Below are 14284 nucleotides of genomic sequence, written 5' to 3'. Positions count from 1 at the left end.
ACACTACACCACTATACTAAATTGTAAACTAATTTCGTTAGAAATGCTTCCTGTCGTTGTGTTTAGTTTGTAGGCCTTCTACGCACCGGCAATTAGCGCGGTTGGCTACGTACGGTGCGAAAGAAGTTCAAACGTGTACTCACACACAAACATTGCATATGCAGAGGATGCCCCGGGGGACATCCCCACACATAAACAACTACACAGCCACGTGTTCGGGGTCAGGGGGTCAGGGGAGCAGTACACGACACGCTGAGTGAGTGGAGGGGCTCTCTGATCTGATGATGATTGCTTGTGTTGCAGTCGAAACGTCGTGAGAATTGATTTTTTTTTTAATTGTTTCTCTTCTACGTGACTTTACCGAAAGATCCAAGAATATGATTACAATTCCTTATAGAGGAAACGCATACTAATTAACTGCCTACTAATATGTTATATAATTACAATATACTCCTCCTCCTCCTCCTCTGCCTCTGATCTCTGTACCTTGATGGGTTCATGTTGCTCTGTTTGAGATCGGAAGTAGGTGGATTGCTTCACTATTCTGGCAAATCGCCTGATTATGCTGGTCGCAATTACCAGCGAAACGTCGTGCTACTCAAAATGTAAATGTTGTGGATTTACTCTCCAACACACCGGTGGGCTGAAGTAGTAGACTACACTATACACTACACTATACACTACACTATACACTACACTATACACTACACTATATTACACTATACACTACACTATACACTACACTATACACTACTATACACTACACCATACACTACTATACACTACACTATATTGCACTATACACTGCACTATACACTACAATATACACTACACTATATTACACTACACTATACACTGCACTATACACTACAATATACACTACACTATATTACACTATACACTACACTATACACTACACTATACACTACTATTCACGACACTATTATACACTACACTATATACTACACTATTATACACTACACTATACACTACTATACACTACACCATACATTACTATACACTACACTCTATTACACTATACACTACACTATACACTACTATACACTACACCATACACTACTATACACTACACTATATTACACTATACACTACACTATACACTACACTATACACTACACTATATTACACTATACACTACATTATATTACACTATACACTATACTATACACTACACTATACACTACTATACACTACACCATACACTACTATACACTACACTATACACTACACTACACTATACACTACATTATATTACACTATACACTACACTATACACTACACTATACACTACACTATACATTATATTACACTATACACTACACTATACACTACAAGATACTGGCAACTAACTGGCGGTTTATTGTTTACGTGACAAATCCCTTACTAATCGTCTGTGTCGGGTGGTGCTGGGTTTCACGACCCAACCCAACGCACCTCGATTACAAGAAAGGGGAACTGAGTTGTAGAGTTCGGGCCTCTGGTTTTGCTTTGGGTGACGAGTGAAAGTGCGGTGCGAGTTGGCGTGGAGAAGGAGGGGCCTCCTGTAACCAGCTGAAGACTCCTCCACACGCAGACCGACCTCTGTAGAGACGGGGAGCGATGGAGCGGAGGGGAGAGATGGGGTGTTGTGGGAGGACGAACCTCCGTCACTGAGACAGACCCCGTCGCTGGAGTACTGGGGGAGACAGCGACACCACCGCCACCGCCACCGTGAATGTCATCATCATCACTTATCAACACCATCAACATCATCATCATCACCACCACCACCACCGTGAATGTCATCACCATCATCAATTATCACTTATCAACACCATCAACACCATCATCATCATCATCACTTATCAACACCATCAACACCTTCAACACCATCATCATCATCATCACCACCACCACCACCACCGTGAATGTCATCACCATCATCATCACTTATCAACACCATCAACACCATCATCATCACCACCACCACCGTGAATGTCATCACCTTCATCATCATCATCATCACTTATCAACACCATCAACACCATCATCATCACCACCACCACCGTGAATGTCATCACCTTCATCATCATCACTTATCAACACCATCAACACCATCATCACCACCACCGTGAATGTCATCACCATCATCATCACTTATCAACACCATCAACACCATCATCATCACCACCACCACCACCACCGTGAATGTCATCAGCATCATCACCATCATCATCACCATCATCACCATCATCACCATCATCAACAGCACCGCCACCCCCGTGAACGTTATCACCATCATCATCACCACCATCACCACCATCACCATCATCACCATCATCACCATCATCACCATCACCACCACCCCCTGTGAACGTCATCACCACTGCCATCGTCACTACCACCATCGTCGTCACCATTATCACGAGCATCGTCATCACCACCATTACCACCATCACCATCATCACCACCACCACCACCATCATCATCACCATCGTCATCACCACCATCACCACCATCACCACCATCACCGTCATCACCACCACCACCATCATCATCACTATCATCATCAACACCATCATCAACACCATCATCACCACCACCATCACCACCACCATCACCACCATCACCACCATAATCGCCAAGCGCCTTTTCATTACAAGACCCCCAGGAAGTTCAGAGCCCCCCCCCCTCACCCGTGTCACGTGACCGCACTTCATTGTAACATCACCGCCGGGAACCAGCCAATGAGATGTGCGGTCTCTGGCGTGGACCAATCAGTTTCAAGGACAATGCATCACACTATCAGTATGCTTTTTGTTTGCATTCTGACCACGGGCATACGTGGCTAATGCAGACATGATTCCTTGTAAGAGGTTTCAGTTTGGTGTTCTAACATCTAAACACAACTGTTCAGTTGCCAGAAAAAAGGGGGAAAAATCAATTATCATATTTTGGTACTGGCAAAGGAGGTCTACGCTGGTCGCTAGCCTACACCACGACGCTTGGCCATCTGACACTGACGGCACTGAACTCAGGCACCCAACTAGCGTCTAGCGTCAACGTGACTCTACGCTGGTCGCTAGCCTACACCACGACGCTGGCCGTCTGAAACTGACGGCGGTGAACTCAGGCACCCAACTAGCGTCTAGCGTCAACGTGACTCTACGTTGGTCGCTAGCCTACACCACGACGCTTGGCCATCTGACACTGACGGCGGTGAAATCAGGCACCCAACTAGCATCTAGCGTCAACGTGACTCTACGCTGGTCTCTAGCCTACAACACAACGCTGGCCATCTGACACTGACGACGGTGAACTCAGGCACCCAACTAGCGTCTAGCGTCAACGCGACTCTACGCTGGTCGCTAGCCTACACCACGACGCTTGGCCATCTGACACTGACGACGGTGAACTCAGGCACCCAACTAGCGTCTAGCGTCAACGTGACTCTACGCTGGTCGCTAGCCTACACCACGACGCTTGGCCATCTGACACTGACGGCGTTGAACTCAGGCAGCCAACTAGCGTCTAACGTCAACGTGACTCTACGCTGGTCGCTAGCCTGCACCACGATGCTGGCAGTCTGGCACTGACGACGGTGAACTCAGGCACCCAACTAGCGTCTAGCGGCGCGGCATCGAGTGGCGACGATGGCGACGATCTTCAGCAGTCATCGACGGCGGGGATCCCGCTCCAGACGACAGCCCCGAGGTCCCTTCCACGGGGCCCCTCCCACGTCGTCAGCGTGGCCTGGCTCCGCCCCCGGCCACGCCCCCGGCCACGCCCCCCCCCCCCTTTGGAACCTACGAGCGGGGCTCTCGGCGTGCCCCTTCCGTGACCTTTCCCCTCCGTCACGTGGCCCACTGTCGGTCACGTGACCTGCTGTCGGTCAGGGCTGCTGCAGCAGCCAGCGCTGTAGTGCTACAGAGTGACCGATTCTATGTCACTGCAGCAGTGAGCGATGGGTGGTGAGTGCAGGGTGGTGAGTGCTAGGTGGTAGTGGGTGGTAGTGCGTGGTTGGTGGGTGGTTGGTGGGTGGTAGTGGGTGGTAGCGCGTGGTTGGTGGGTGGTTGGTGGGTGGTAGTGGGTGGTAGAGCATGGTAGCGCGTGGTTGGTGGGTGGTTGGTGGGTAGTAGTGGGTGGTAGCGCGTGGTTGGTGGGTGGTTGGTGGGTGGTTGGTGGGTGGTAGTGCGTGGTAGCGCGTGGTTGGTGGGTGGTTGGTGGGTGGTTGGTGGGTGGTAGCGCGTGGTTGGTGGGTGGTTGGTGGGTGGTAGTGGGTGGTTGGTGGGTGGTAGCGCTCACCTTGCCATCGCCTCGAGCTCCGGCCCCATCGCCGCTCCCGCCGTGTGAATAGAAGCCGAGGGCTCCCGTCGGCGAGGCGCGGTTCACAGCGGCGGTGGCGGCGGAGGCGGTGGTGGTGGTGGCGGCGGAGGCGGTGGAGGCGGTGGTGGCGGCGGAGGCGGTGGTGGCGGCGCCGCCTTCGGGATTCCGCGGTGTCCGCGCTGCAGGTGACGAGCTCAGGGCCATTCCGACTACTGCCACCACCCCAGGCTGCTGCTGCTGCTGCTGTTGGTGGTGGTGGTGTTGGTGGTGTTGGTGCTGGTGGTGCTGGTGGTGGTGCTGGTGGTGATATTGCGTCCCTCGAAAGTAGAGCGCTACCTGCTTGCGGATGGTTGATGTCCGTGGGCCCCTTTCGTGCTGCACAGCTGTCCGTGATGGGGATAAAGCGGGAGGGGGTGCGGGGAGAGAGGAGGTAAATCAAGAGCGATTTCGATTCTAAAATATTCCGGTTTGCTCTCGTTGGTGTCGTTTTGCTGCCTTGCCCAAGCTTGTCGTGGGTGTACTTAGTACAGCAATTTTATTTAACATCTCGCCACGGTGGCTAGGAGATGTTGATCGCCGCTCCTGGTGTGCAGGAGGTCGTGGGTTCGATCCCGACCCTGACGATGCCTGCTGCTGTAGATTTGGAGTCTGCGTCTCTCTCTCATCATCATCACGGTGGATAGATGTTAACTACCTCTCCTGGTATGCAGGAGGTCGTAGGTTCGATCCTGACCCTGACGATACCTGCTGCTGTATATTTGGAGTCTGCGTCTCTCTCTCATGATCATCACGGTGGCTATGAGATGTTGACTACCTCGCCTGGTGTACAGGAGGTCGTGGGCTCGATCCCGACCCTGACGATGCCTGCTGCTGTATATTTGGAGTCTGCGTCTCTCTCTCTCTGTGGTCGAGTGGATTTTTGTCCCGGGTCAAGGTCACCGCGCGTTTAGGGAGTTTTTTTGCTGCTGCTATAAAGTGTCCACGCGATGAGAATGAATCACGACGAGGAGCAACTTCGGTCGCGATGACTCGGGTCGCTGCAGAGCTACGCAGCTCAGTGGGGGCCTCACACCAGCTCACAACACAACTCGCTGGCAGGGTCACAAGCTACGCTCTGGTGCACTTAGACTACTTGAACGTTTTTACTTCATAACCCTCCCTACCTCCCCCATCCCTTCCTCCCCATCCCTTCCTCCCCCCCCATCCCTCACCCCATCCCTCCTCCCCTCCCTCCCCATCCCTCCTCCCCATCCCTCCCACATACCTGCCCCCTGCCTCCCACCACAAGAGGGCGCTCCAACACCACCACGACCACCACCACTATCACCACGGCCACTACCACCACCACCACTACCACCACCACCACTACTACCACTACTACCCCCACCACTACCACCACCACTACCACCACTACCACCACGGCCACCACCACCACTACCACCACCACGACCACCACCACCACCACCACGACCACCACTACCACGGCCACAACCACCACTACCACGACCACCACTACCACCACTACCACCACGACCACCACCACCACCACCACTACCACCACCACCACGACCACCACCACCACTACCACCACCACGACCACCACTACCACCACCACCACGACCACCACCACCACTACCACCACCACCACCACGACCACCACCACCACCACCACGACCACCACCACCACCACGACCACCACCACCACTACCACCACTACCACCACCACCACGGCCACCACCACCACTACCACCACCACCACCACTACCACCACCACCACTACCACCACTACCACCACCACCACCACTACCACCACCACCACCACCACGACCACCACCACCACTACCACCACTACCACCACCACCACTACCACCACCACCACTACCACCACCACCACCACCGTCGCCACCACTACCACCACCACCACCACGACCACCACTACCACCACTACCACCACCACTACCACCACCACTACCACTACCACCACAACTACCACCACTACTACCACCACTACCACCACTACCACTACCTCCATAACCACCACCACCACCACCACCACTACCACCACCACCACCACCGTCGCCACCACTACCACCACCACCACCACGACCACCACTACCACCACTACCACCACCACTACCACCACCACTACCACTACCACCACAACTACCACCACTACTACCACCACTACCACCACTACCACTACCTCCATAACCACCACCACCACTACCACCACTACCTCCACCACTACCACCACCACCACTACCACCACTACCACCACCACTACCACCACTACCACCACCACTACCACCACCACCACCACCGTCGCCAGCAGCAGGACCTCACCGTCCCTGTTCATGCTGGCTGCCAGGCACTTGTGCAGGCGACACGCACGGCACTGGTTGCGGTGACTCTTGTCCACCGGGCAGCCGCCCTGCAGGCACGCGGGGTGGGGGCGGTGATGGGGGGGGATGATGGGGGGGGGGTGGGTGGGGGGGGTGATGGTGGGGGGTGATGGGGGGGTGATGGGGGGTGGGGGGGGGTGATGGGGGGGTGATGGGGGGGGGGTGATGGGGGAGGGGGGGGTGATGGTGGAGAGAGTGATGGGGGGTTGATGGGGGAGTGATGGTGGGGGGGGGGGGGTGATGGGGGGGTGATGGGGGAGTGATGGTGGGGGGGGGGTGATGGGGGGGTGATGGGGGAGGGGGGGTGATGGGGGGGTGATGGGGGAGTGATGGTGGGGGAGTGATGGTGGGGTTGATGGGGGGGTGATGGGGGAGGGGGGGTGATGGGGGGAGGTGATGGGGGGTGATGGGGGAGGTGGGTGATGGAGGAGAGAGTGATGGTGGGGTTGATGGGGGGTGATGGGGGGAGGTGATGGGGGGCGGTCACGTCACACCCAGCGGACAAAGGTAAAGGTTCAGCCCTGCACCCGCCCCGTGTCAAGGATTGCGTCGGTGTTCGGTGGCGCACACACAGTGTCAACAACAACAACGACAGCAGGCGCCCAGTGTCAACAACAACAGCAGGCACCCAGTGTCAACAACAACAGCAGGCACCCAGTGTCAACAACAACAACAGCAGGCGCCCAGTGTCATCAACAACAACAACAGCAGGCGCCCAGTGTCAACAACAACAACAAAAGCAGGCGCCCAGTGTCAACAACAACAGCAGCAGGCGCCCAGTGTCAACAACAACAACAAAAGCAGGCGCCCAGTGTCAACAACAACAGCAGCAGGCGCCCAGTGTCAACAACAACAACAACAGCAGGCGCCCAGTGTCAACAACAACAACAGCAGGCACCCAGTGTCATCAACAACAACAGCAGGCGCCCAGTGTCATCAACAACAACAACAACAACAGCAGGCGCCCAGTGTCAACAACAACAACAGCAGGCGCCCAGTGTCAACAACAACAACAACAGCAGGCACCCAGTGTCAACAACAACAACAGCAGGCGCCCAGTGTCAACAACAACAACAGCAGGCACCCAGTGTCATCAACAACAACAGCAGGTGCCCAGTGTCATCAACAACAACAACAACAACAGCAGGCGCCCAGTGTCAACAACAACAACAACAGCAGCAGGCGCCCAGTGTCAACAACAACAACAGCAGGCGCCCAGTGTCAACAACAACAACAACAGCAGGCACCCAGTGTCAACAACAACAACAGCAGGCGCCCAATGTCATCAACAACAACAACAACAGCAGGCGCCCAGTGTCAACAACAACAACAAAAGCAGGCGCCCAGTGTCAACAACAACAACAGCAGGCGCCCAGTGTCAACAACAACAACAGCAGGCGCCCAGTGTCAACAACAACAACAGCAGGCGCCCAGTGTCAACAACAACAACAGCAGGCGCCCAGTGTCAACAACAACAACAACAGCAGCAGGCTCCCAGTGTCAACAACAACAACAACAGCAGGCGCCCAGTGTCAACAACAACAACAACAGCAGGCGCCCAGTGTCAACAACAACAACAGCAGGCGCCCAGTGTCAACAACAACAACAACAACAGCAGGCACCCAGTGTCAACAACAACAACAGCAGGCGCCCAGTGTCAACAACAACAACAACAGCAGCAGGCACCCAGTGTCAACAACAACAACAGCAGCAGGCTCCCAGTGTCAACAACAACAACAACAGCAGGCTCCCAGTGTCAACAACAACAACAACAGCAGCAGGCACCCAGTGTCAACAACAACAACAGCAGCAGGCTCCCAGTGTCAACAACAACAACAGCAGGCTCCCAGTGTCAACAACAACAACAGCAGCAGGCACCCAGTGTCAACAACAACAACAACAGCAGGCACCCAGTGTCAACAACAACAACAACAGCAGGCGCCCAGTGTCAACAACAACAACAGCAGCAGGCTCCCAGTGTCAACAACAACAACAACAGCAGGCACCCAGTGTCAACAACAACAACAGCAGGCACCCAGTGTCAACAACAACAACAACAGCAGGCTCCCAGTGTCAACAACAACAACAACAGCAGGCACCCAGTGTCAACAACAACAACAACAGCAGGCGCCCAGTGTCAACAACAACAACAACAGCAGGCTCCCAGTGTCAACAACAACAGCAGCAACAGGCTCCCAGTGTCAACAACAACAACAGCAGGCACCCAGTGTCAACAACAACAACAACAGCAGGCACCCAGTGTCAACAACAACAACAACAGCAGGCACCCAGTGTCAACAACAACAACAGCAGGCACCCAGTGTCAACAACAACAACAGCAGGCACCCAGTGTCAACAACAACAACAACAACAACGCGCGTGGGTGCGTGACCTCTCGACCAAGGGAACGCCACGGTGGCTAGGAGATGTTAACTACCTCGCCTGGTACGCAGGAGGTCGTGGGTTCTATCACGACCCTGACGATGCCTGCTGCTGCTGTAGATTTGGAGTCTGTGTCTCTCTCTCATCATCATCACGGTGGCTATGAGATGTTAACTACTTCGCCTGGTGTGCAGGAGGTCGTGAGTTTGATCCCGACCCTGACGATGCCTGCTGCTGCTGTAGATTTGGAGTCTGCGTTTCTCATCATCATCATCATCACGGTGGCTATGAGATGTTGACTACCTCGCCTGGTGTGCAGGAGGTCGTGGGTTCGATCCCGACCCTGACGATGCCTGTTGCTGTGTATTTGGAGTCTGCGTCTCTCTCTCATCATCATCACGGTGGCTAGGAGATGTTGACTACCTCGCCTGGTGTGCAGGAGGTCGTGGGTTCTATCACGACCCTGACGCTGCCTGTTGCTGCTGTAGATTTGGAGTCTGCGTCTCTCTCTCATCATCATCACGGTGGCTAGGAGATGTTGACTACCTCGCCTGGTGTGCAGGAGGTCGTGGGTTCTATCACGACCCTGACGATGCCTGCTGCTGCTACTGCTGTGTATTTGGAGTCTGCGTCTCTCTCTCGCAGTGTGCGCGTGGATTTTTCTCCGGGTCCTCCGGTTGCCCCCCTCCGCCCCCACATTTATAATCAACGTCACGCTACCAGCACTTGTCCCAGCAGTCTGTTGCAGGCTATACGGGGCATCTTTGTCTTTGTTTTGGAGGCAGTCGCCCTCCATGCATCAGCAACGGAGGGCAGAGGAGCGACGCTCACAACAACGAGCGGAGCGTCGGGCGGCTAAAACGCAGCGAGTTGGCACAGCAGGGGGGTACAGCTGATGGTGGTGGCACCTGCCGGGTCTGTCCCGTGACCTCCTGCACCTAGCCTGGCACAGCAGGGGGGTACAGCTGGTGGTGGTGGTGCATCTGACGGTCATCTCAGTCAGCCAACCCACGGCACCTGCTGGGCCAGTCCCGTGACCTCCTGCACCTAGCCTGGCACAGCAGGGGGGTACAGCTGGTGGTGGTGGTGGTGCATCTGACGGTCATCTCAGTCGGTCGACCCACGGCACCTGCCGGGTCTGTCCCGTGACCTCCTGTCAGCCAGAGAGCCTTCGACACTTCACGTGGCAGCCTCAAAGTGCACCTAGCCTGGCACAGGCGACGCGGTGACGTCACCGTCGTTTGGTGCGCGAATAGCGACTATCGTCAGGCACGCTCGCTGCACGTTTTGCGCGCAGCGTCGTTGTGATTTTATAATAAATTATATCTTAAAGCTATTTTATATTCGATATTTATTTAATTTTATATACTTCAGCCCCTTAATGTTAGACTTTTAACCCTTATTATAGTAAGACTTGTTTAAAACTTATTTAAGATTTTAGATTCCTATATGTTGAATGGATGCACCATCCTGCCAAAGTAAATTCCGTGTCGGTGTGAACTTACATGGCGAATAAAACCCTTTCTGATCTTCTTCTTCTTCAAGAGACATGTTTTAACGCTGCTGAAGATTCGCAAGGACGACGCCACGGGAAGCGTGCCTCGTGCGGGCTCTGGGGACCCCCTCGAGAAGATTCCAGGGCAACGCGTTGGGGACGAAGGCGAACGAGTGGGCGAGACTCTGTGACTTTTTGAAGCTATTTAACGTGACATTTATTATCACGTTAGACTCGCAGACACCCATAGAGACCCACAGATACTTACAGACACCCATAGAGATCCATAGAACACCACAGATATCCATAAAGACTCACAGAATCCCATAGAGACCCACAGACACCCATAGAGACCAACAGAGACCCATAGATACCCATAGAGATTCATAGAACCCCACAGAGATCCATAAAGACGCACAGAATCCCATAGAGACCCACAGACACCCATAGAGACCCACAGACACCCATAGAGACCCACAGATACCCATAGAGACCCATAGAGATCCATAGAACACCACAGAGATCCATAAAGACCCACAGAATCCCATAGAAACTCACAGACACCCATAGGGACCCATATATACCTATAGATACCCATAGAGATTCATATAACCCCACTGAGATCCATATAGACCCACAGAATCCCATAGAAACTCACAGACACCCATAGGGACCCATATATACCTATAGATACCCATAGAGATTCATATAACCCCACTGAGATCCATAAAGACCCACAGAATCCCATAGAGACCCACAGACACCCATAGAGACCAACAGAGACCCATAGAGACCCATAGAGATCCATAGAACCCCACAGAGATCCATAATGACGCACAGAATCCCATAGAAACCCACAGACACCCATAGAGACCCACATATACCCATATAGACCCATAGAGACCCATAGATACCCATAGAGATCCACAGACACCCATAGAGACCCACAGATACCCATAGAAACCCACAGAGACCCATAGAGACCCACAGACACCCATAGAGAACCACAGATACCCATAGAGACCCACAGAGACCCATAGATACCCATAGAGATCCACAGAGATACATAGAGACCCATAGAAACCCACAGACACCCATAGACACCCACAGATACCCATAGAGACCCACAGAAACCCATAGAGACCCACAGAGACCCATAGAGACCCATATAGATTCACAGAGATACATAGAGACCCATAGAAATCCACAGACACCCACAGAGACCCACAGATACCCATAGAAACCCACAGAGACCCACAGAGATCAACAGAGACACATAGAGACCCATAGATACCCATAAAGATCCACAGAGATACATAGAGACCCATAGAAACCCACAGACACCCACAGATACCCATAGAGACCCATAGAAACCCAAAGAGACCCACAGAGATCCACAGAGACACATAGAGACCCATAGAAACCCACAGATACCCATAGAGACCACAGAGACCCACAGACACCCACAGAGACCCACAGACACCCACAGAGACCCATAGAGACCCACAGAGACCCATAGAGACCCACAGAGATCCACAGAGACACATAGAGACCCACACTAAAAGTACATTTTTTTTTGTTACCAGGATGTAAGACCCCCCCCCCCCGCTGAGCTGCTATGTAGCAGCTCCACCACGTGGGATCATTCGTCGTCATCGTCCTCGCCGTGTAGGAATTTATAGCAGCAGGCAAATACATTGAAGGCGTGGTGATGTTGATTCTAAATATGTAGGCGGGGAAGCGGAGAAAAATCCACGAGAACACCGCTGGGAGAGAGAGACGCAGACTCCAAATCTACAGCAGCAGGCATCGTCAGGGTCGGGATCGAACTCACGACCTCCTGTATACCGGGCGAGGTAGTTAACATCTCCTAGGCACCGTGATGATGATGAGAGAGAGAGAGACGCAGACTCCAAATCTACAGCAGCAGGCATCGTCAGGGTCGGGTTCGAAGTCACGACCTCCTGTATACCAGGCGAGGTAGTTAACATCTCATAGCCACCGTGATGATGATGATGAGAGAGAGACGCAGACTCCAAATCTACAGCAGCAGCAGCAGGCATCGTCAGGGTCGGGATCGAACTCACGACCTCCTGTATACCGGGCGAGGTAGTCAACATCTCATAGCCACCGTGATGATGATGATGAGAGAGAGACGCAGACTCCAAATCTACAGCAGCAGGCATCGTCAGGGTCGGGATCGAACTCACAACCTCCTCTTCTTTGGTCCTTTCGGTAAAGTCACCACCACGTAGAATGAGAATAAAATAATAAATTGATAAAATAAAATAACACAATAAAATTGTCACGACGTTTCGGCCACAACACAAGCGGCCTTCATCAGGTGAAGGGACGAGACTGTCTGGAGGACAGCGCTGGAGCGAAAAAGCCACGCTCAGATCGCGACCTTTAAGCTGTGTGAGAAGAAACAGAGCGCCTTGACAAAGGAATTAGCATAGAATTTAGCATTGAAACAGCGGAGTGATTAGCTTGTGACTGGTCACAGAAATGTCTATGTTAAAGTTAAAACATCCACATCCACAGAGGCACCCCTTGACAAAGGAATCCTGTATACCAGGCGAGGTAGTCAACATCTCATAGCCACCGTGATGATGAGAGAGAGACGCAGACTCCAAATCTACAGCAGCAGGCATCGTCAGGGTCGGATCGAACTCACGACCTCCTGTATACCAGGCGAGGTAGTTAACATCTCATAGCCACCGTGATGATGATGAGAGAGAGACGCAGACTCCAAATCTACAGCAGCAGCAGGCATCGTCAGGGTCGGGATCGAACTCACGACCTCCTGTATACCAGGCGAGGTAGTCAACATCTCCTAGCTACCCCTCTCACTCCGCCGACTGAGCAGAGTGAGAGGATGTGATTTGTAACAAAACTAAATAATTATGGTAGGAAAATAAAGAGTTTTTATTTTAACATCATAGATTGTATCTGAAGGGGACTCCGAGCTCAATGGGCCCTGACTCGGTGAAGCATTGAGCCGGTTCAGGTTTCAGTTTGCAGGAACAAACCACGCGGACATCCCATCAGCTACCACCACTACCACCACTACCACCACTACCACCACCACTACCACCACTACCACCACCACCACTACCACCACTACCACCACTACTACCACTACCACCACCACTACCACCACTACCACCACCACTACCACCACCACTACCACCACTACCACCACCACTACCACCACTACTACCACCACCGCTACCACTACGACCACTACCACCACTACCACTACGACCACTACCACCACTACCACCACCACTACCACCACCACTACCACGACTACCACCACTACCACCACCACTACCACCACTACCACCACTAACACCACCACCACCACTACCACCACCACTACCACCACTACCACCACTACCACCACCACCACCACTACCACCACCACTACCACCACTACCACCACCACTACCACCACTACCACCACCACCACCACTACCACCACTACCACTACCACCACCACCACTACCACCACTACCACCACTACTACCACTACCACCACCACTACCACCACTACCACCACCACTACCACCACCACTACCACCACTACCACCACCACTACCATCACTACTACCACCACCGCTACCACCACCACCACTACCACTACCACCACTACCACCACCACCACTACCACCAC

The 14284-nt window shown here is 53.2% G+C and overlaps 1 protein-coding gene across 3 annotated transcripts in view; it reads right to left on the bottom strand.

The window, feature by feature from the left end:
- Positions 1-14284, bottom strand: part of NR2E1 (nuclear receptor subfamily 2 group E member 1) — a 133039-nt gene that overhangs the window by 18371 nt on the left and 100384 nt on the right. For all 3 annotated transcript variants that reach the window (XR_012930345.1, XM_076054491.1, XM_076054490.1), the window contains exons 4-6: positions 6670-6757; positions 4306-4709; positions 1601-1696 (exon numbers count right to left, since the gene is read on the bottom strand). Coding sequence is in view for 2 of the 3 variants with exons in the window: in XM_076054491.1 (XP_075910606.1) it covers positions 1601-1696; positions 4306-4709; positions 6670-6757 (588 nt within the window). In the remaining variant the exon portion in view is untranslated. The remainder of the gene's footprint in view (positions 1-1600; positions 1697-4305; positions 4710-6669; positions 6758-14284) is intronic.

This window comes from Petromyzon marinus, chromosome 66 (genome assembly GCF_048934315.1).
Source record: "Petromyzon marinus isolate PM22_M1 ecotype Great Lakes invasive population chromosome 66, UKy_Petmar_22M1.pri1.0, whole genome shotgun sequence".
NCBI lineage: Eukaryota > Metazoa > Chordata > Hyperoartia > Petromyzontiformes > Petromyzontidae > Petromyzon > Petromyzon marinus.
Note: the sequence above shows the minus strand (reverse complement) of the source record. Positions and strands in the feature narration are given on the sequence as shown.